A 5,805-nucleotide genomic window follows, 5' to 3' on the forward strand; every position below is an offset into this window, starting at 1 on the left:
CTAGCTGTGTCTAGTGCTAGTACTTACTCTGTGAGATCTCACCTATCTCGTGTTGTCTACACCGTGTGTACATGGCGTGGTCTAACCCTCCCTAGCTGTGTCTAGTGCTAGTACTTACTGTGAGATCTCACCTATCTCGTGTTTACAGGTTGCTCTGACCGTGTACTGGTTGGGTACGGTTGCCAGAGAGACAGAGACCTTCAATCGACCTCAGTTGGACGTCAGTGCATTTGTCAACCTGCTAAAGTACAAGCCACACACTGTCACAGAAATACTACCGGTATGTATGCCCATGAGGATTACTGACCATCAATAGTTATATATACTGTCGTGAATGTGCTTAATGTTACTTAATGTTACTTAATGTTACTTAATGTTACTTAATGTTACTTAATGTTACTTAATGTTACTTAATGTAATTACTAAAGAGAATATTAGTCGGTTCGGGTTTAGATGAACGGGGATGCTAACACATCAATTTAATTCAATTCAATTCAATTCAATTCAATTTACTTTATTTACTCTTGTGAATTACATTTTTGAGGTAACATATTAGTTAAGCTAGTATGAATAGAACTAAATAAATAGAAGTGATCGAGGGCGAAACACCAGACCTTCCCCTGGCTTCACTAATGTCTGTTTCCCCCTCCCCCCTGCTGCAGGAGAGGGAGACGAAGAAGGGAGGAGAGAAGAGGGGGAGGAGTCCGTCTGCTCAGCGCGACAGCTCGTACGAATCCGCGTCGGACAAGCAGGAGGATGACCTGAGTCCCGTCAGGATGCCCGGAAAGCACCACCCGAGCGCGGAGCTCGAAGCCACCCAGGGGGACGAGGTACGCGTGATGGAACAGCCACAGCCTGGCGAGACACGGGGACGACGCACGTATGATGGAACAGCGGTTAGGGCGAGACGTGGGGGTGACGCACGTATGATGGAACAGCCGTCGTTGTGTGGGAGACGTGGGGGTGACACACGTATGATGGAACAGCCGTCGTTGTGTGGGAGACAGGGGGGTGATGCACGTATGGTGTGACAGCCGTCGTGGGGAGACGTGGGGGTGATGCACCTATGATGGAAAAGCTGTCGTGGTGAGATGCAGGGGTGATGATTGTGTGGTGTAACTGCCAGCGTATGTAGTCGGGCGTTATCATTATTTTCTTGCATCAGCAACACACAGTGATGCCTAGCACAGGGAAAATGTACAACACACTGTATCAGCTGTCTGTAATGCTTACCAAGGATGCATACTAATATATACATATGATATTATATATATGTATATTTATACTAATAGCACGTGTCAGGGAGGACCAGCGCTTGACGGAACAGCCGCCACTGCTGCACGACACGCAAACAAAAATAACTCTTGGTGGCAACAAAAAATGTGGCGTTGTCGTGACAACCGCCGAGTTAACATCCTCCGAACCCCCTCCCCCTTCACACCAACCACCCACCCACCCACGCAGGCTGTGGTGGGGCATAAGAAGCAGTAATGATGATGGAAGTCATCACGCAAAGCAATAAATCAAGATTCGTAGAGAAAACACAGTTCCGGGAATTATCGCTGAAAAACGAGAACTCGGGTGTTCGCGAAGGTTGCCGGATATTGCCGCTCTAACAGCCACGTTACTGCAGCAATGTCATTTATATCAGCCACACGCTCACTGTCAGAAACATAATTAATCTTAACATTAACTTCATCTTACTTAACATGTCCTCATTTATCCACAATACACTTCACTGGGGGTAGAGTCTGAACGCGGTCTCTTTAACATTCACTTTATCTCATAGTCTGTCACCAGACACGTCGTAAAGCTGCAAGTTTCTCATGAGTAATGTATAGAGGTCCGGTCTACGAGAAAAAGTCACTAATGTTAAGAGCAAGTTTCTGTCTGACAACCGGTGCCAACGTTACTCACAGCAATGTCATTTATAATAGTCACCGTAAAAAGAGCAAATGGGTGTGCAACTAATATTACTCGTTCGCGCGTGCTTGATGTAATTATTTTAGATTGGTTTATACGAGCATATCGCGACGGCATAGGAGTGGTATAAGTTAGTGTAAGCTGTAGATGTTAGAAGTGGAAAACAGTGAAGTGGACAGTGTTGTCCGCACACGTCGGGTGATGATGGAAAGTCTACGCGGACATAATGGGAGGAAAAGTTGCCCTGGTTGACCTGCTGGCCTGGGGTTTCAATATGTTGGTTGAGTTCACATAGGTGTTCATATTATCAAGAGCTAATAAATAATACCTATAGGTATTATTAGCTATTGATATTATTCATAACCTAGGAGCCCATTTTCAAAAGCCACATTTGTCTTAAATTTTTGTCGTAACATTAACTTTTTCTCTTGGACAGTATTTCGACTACTTGGCCACTAGTTAGCAGAATTTTCTTTCGTATACGCACGAAGAAATTGGCTACAATTTTTCATTCTTGTAACTTTACAATGTTTCTGTTAATGACCAAAGCAAAATCGTTAATGCTAAATTGAATTTTAAGACAAATTTTGCTTCTGACAAAGAGTCACTGAAGCCTAACAAACACCAACACCCCCGCTAACCTAGACACCTGCCACAAACACCCGCCTAAATTTCCCGGCTGCTCCTTAACTCGTTGCTTTCCTCCAACAGACGTGTTTCTCCACTAACGGTCTGTATCTCGGTTGCACACGGACGACGTGCGCAGCAGAGGCAGCCTGCCCTCCCCCGGCAGCGAGCGTGGCCGGAGGAATGGAGGAGGAGCGAGTTGAGGAGGAGGAGGAGGAGGAGGAGGCGTGCATCACTCGCCCGTGAGCACCGACAGTGCCCATGGCAACCACTCAGGCACGACGTCCAACGTCTCCGCGACCTGTACAGGGATTTCACACAGGCGCCCGTGGTAACGTGTGTGTGTTGTGTGTGTGTGGTGTGTCAATGTTCGTGTGTGCGTGCCCTGTGACGTGCGTGCTCGATGCGTGCCGTCGCGTGCGTGCGTGGCGTGCAGTGCTCGACCCCTGCGTAGCGGTGCACGTTGGCATGTGGTGCTGTGCGTGCGTGCCGTTGGCACTGTGCCGTGCGTGTAGGTTAGGTTGGGTGTGCAGGTGTGGTCCGTGCTGGGTGGTGGGCAGTGTCCATGCGGTGTGGTCTGTGGGACTTTACCTGTGTACCGGTGTGGTCCATGCGGGTGGGGTGTACCGGTGTGGTCCATGCAGGTGTGGTGTACCGGTGTGGTCCATGCGGGTGTGGTCTGTGGGTGTACAGGTGTGGTCCATGCGGGTGTGGGTCTGTGGCGATGTACGTGCTGGTCCGATGCGGTGGGGCTGTACCGGTGTGGTCATGGCAGGCTGGCTGTAGCCGGACCGTTGGGAATCCAGGCGGGTGTGGTCTGTGGGCGTTTACCAGGTGTGGTCGATGCGGGGTGTGGTCTGTGGTGCGTAAGGGTGTGGTCATGTGGCTGGGTGGGGATGGGTAAATAAAGTGTTGTCATGGCGGGGCAGTGGTTCCGGTTTGGTGAATAGGTGTTGTTCATGAGGGTGGGGTGGGGTGTGGACCATGCAGGCGTGGTCCGTGGGTGTACAGGTGTGATCCATTGTGGTGTGGGTAACTGGGGTTGGGTGCTTGGCTCCATTGTCGAGGGGGAAGCGGGCAATTTAACAATGAAGCCTACTAGAGCGATCAAGGGACCAATTTTAATATCGACGTTATTATATAACTTATTATGATTATATTGTTATATATCGATAGTTACATATCGATATATCTATATATTTTCGATCGTAGTGTCGATTGTACTATTAGAACGTCATCGTTTTGCAAATCCGTTTTCCTTACGAAACTTCTCCGTTTGCCCACCAGGGGGATCTCGACGCGGATGACGCGCAGTCCAGCCTCAGGTTGTCGGAGGGGTCCGCCGATCAACGCGATGCAGTTTTGTGAAGATCAAGGGAGTCGGATCTTCACCGGAAGGCGAGGGAGCAGATCAAGACGTACGACCACGTGAAGAAAGAAAAACAGAAGATCAGGAACGATGAGGAGGAGTGGCAGACGGTGAGTGAGCGGGGTGGAGGAGGAGGAGGGGGGGGGAGGGTGAGGGGCGGCAGGAGGAGGAGGAGGAGGTGGAGCAGAGGGAGGGGGGAGCACCGTGAAGAAGAGAGCAAACGGAAAGATCGAGGAACGATAAGGAGGAGCTGGCAGACGAGCTGACGTGATGCGCGCAGGAGGAGGAGGAGGAGGAGGAGGAGGGGGAGGAGTGTGTGTGTGAAGATGCATTTGTGGGGAAGGGGATTTGATAAGATATAGAGTCAGGTAGGATTGGAAGAAATAGTTCTAAGATTCGGAACAGTTAATATAACTCGGATATATATATATATTATTATATATATATATGTATATATATCGTGTGATTGCTCCCATGTATGCATGTCAATAATGCCAGCGAGGCCCCGGCTGCCAGATGCAAGCTTCTCTGGCGCGTGCTGCCATCTAGTGACGGGTTCGTGCGTATATGAGCCACTCACGAGACATTGGCTTTACTTCGTATTCCTACTCCCACTCCATTCCTACTTCCCATTACATTACCACTTCCTATTACACTCCAGCTTCCATTAAATTCATGCTCCTATTACACTCCAGCTTCCATTAAATTCATGCTCCTATATTACACTCCTTTCCCTCGCCATTCTATTACCCTTTTCCCCTTCGGTTCCCGGCCATGTTCCTTGTTCGTTGCTGATCAATGCACGCGTTCTCGTCATCTTATTCTCAGCCATTATATCATATTGCATAAATATATAATGTATAATTGTTAAATTGACTACGTCACGAATTTTCTATGGTAAAATTTGTAAAAAATTTTTGTTGCCATTTTTTTTTACATTAAAAGTAAGAACTAACGGGACTACACGTATCGTCAAATTCTTACCTGATAAGATTGTTTCTCAACTAGTTAAAAATCCATAAAAACCTGGATGATTTGATATTATGTTCATGACATTAATTGCTTCAGCTTGCTATGGACTATGTATGAGTCACGAGTGTATGTTCACATCGAACAATATAGTAAAATAGGAAGTACAATGCAGCAATTTAACCATAAAAAGTAAACAGAATTACTTGTATTTTGTGGAAAAATGGAAATGTTTTTTTAATTGTTACTATTTACGGTGACGTAATCACTTTAATATATAATAATATATCATCTTCTCTCCGGCCACACAGAATCTCGACGGCTGGAAGAGCAGGCGTAAGAAGTTGTCGTCGAGCGAGCAGCGGCGTGCGTCGGAGCGACAGTCCCTCGGCACAGAGGAGATCACCGCCCACCAACCCTCGCACTCCTTCAAGCAGCTGATGCATGGCCGGTAGGTGGCGCCGTGTTAGTGTTGTAGTGTGCTGTTAGTGCTGTAGTGAGTTATAGTGAGTTAGTGTTATAGTGAGTTATAGTGAGATAGATTAAGTGTTGTTTGTGTTTAGTGCTGTTAGTGTTATAGCGATTAAATTGAGTTATAAGTGTGTTAATGTGTAGGTGCGTAGTGATGTAATTAAGTATATAATGAGTATTATGTTTAGTTGTGTGTAGGTTTGATAGTGTATAGTGAGTTACAAAGTACTAGTGTTGAGTGTAAGTGTGGTCAGTGTTATAGTAGTATAATGAGTTAAGTGTGTTTGTGTGTAGTGGCTGTATGATTATATGAGTATAATGATTATATGTTGTTTGTTGTAGTGGTGTTAGTGTCGTGTATATTGATGATTTCATGCTGTTGATGTTTGTTATAAGCTACAGCCGCTCAAAGGTGCTTACCCGTACCTGAGGATTGTAATTTATTC

At 46.6% G+C, this 5,805-nt stretch overlaps 1 protein-coding gene across 1 annotated transcript in view; it reads left to right on the forward strand.

The window, feature by feature from the left end:
• LOC106817152 overlaps positions 1-3,336 on the forward strand; it is an 8,166-nt gene extending 4,830 nt beyond the window's left edge. Inside the window, exons 3-6 of the mRNA XM_014821804.1 lie at positions 149-280; positions 663-830; positions 2,635-2,748; positions 3,244-3,336. Of these exons, the coding sequence (XP_014677290.1) occupies positions 149-280; positions 663-830; positions 2,635-2,748; positions 3,244-3,336 (507 nt within the window). The remainder of the gene's footprint in view (positions 1-148; positions 281-662; positions 831-2,634; positions 2,749-3,243) is intronic.
• The last annotated feature ends 2,469 nt before the right edge of the window (positions 3,337-5,805 follow it).

Source organism: Priapulus caudatus, unplaced genomic scaffold, assembly GCF_000485595.1.
Source record: "Priapulus caudatus unplaced genomic scaffold, Priapulus_caudatus-5.0.1 Scaffold1611, whole genome shotgun sequence".
NCBI lineage: Eukaryota > Metazoa > Priapulida > Priapulimorpha > Priapulimorphida > Priapulidae > Priapulus > Priapulus caudatus.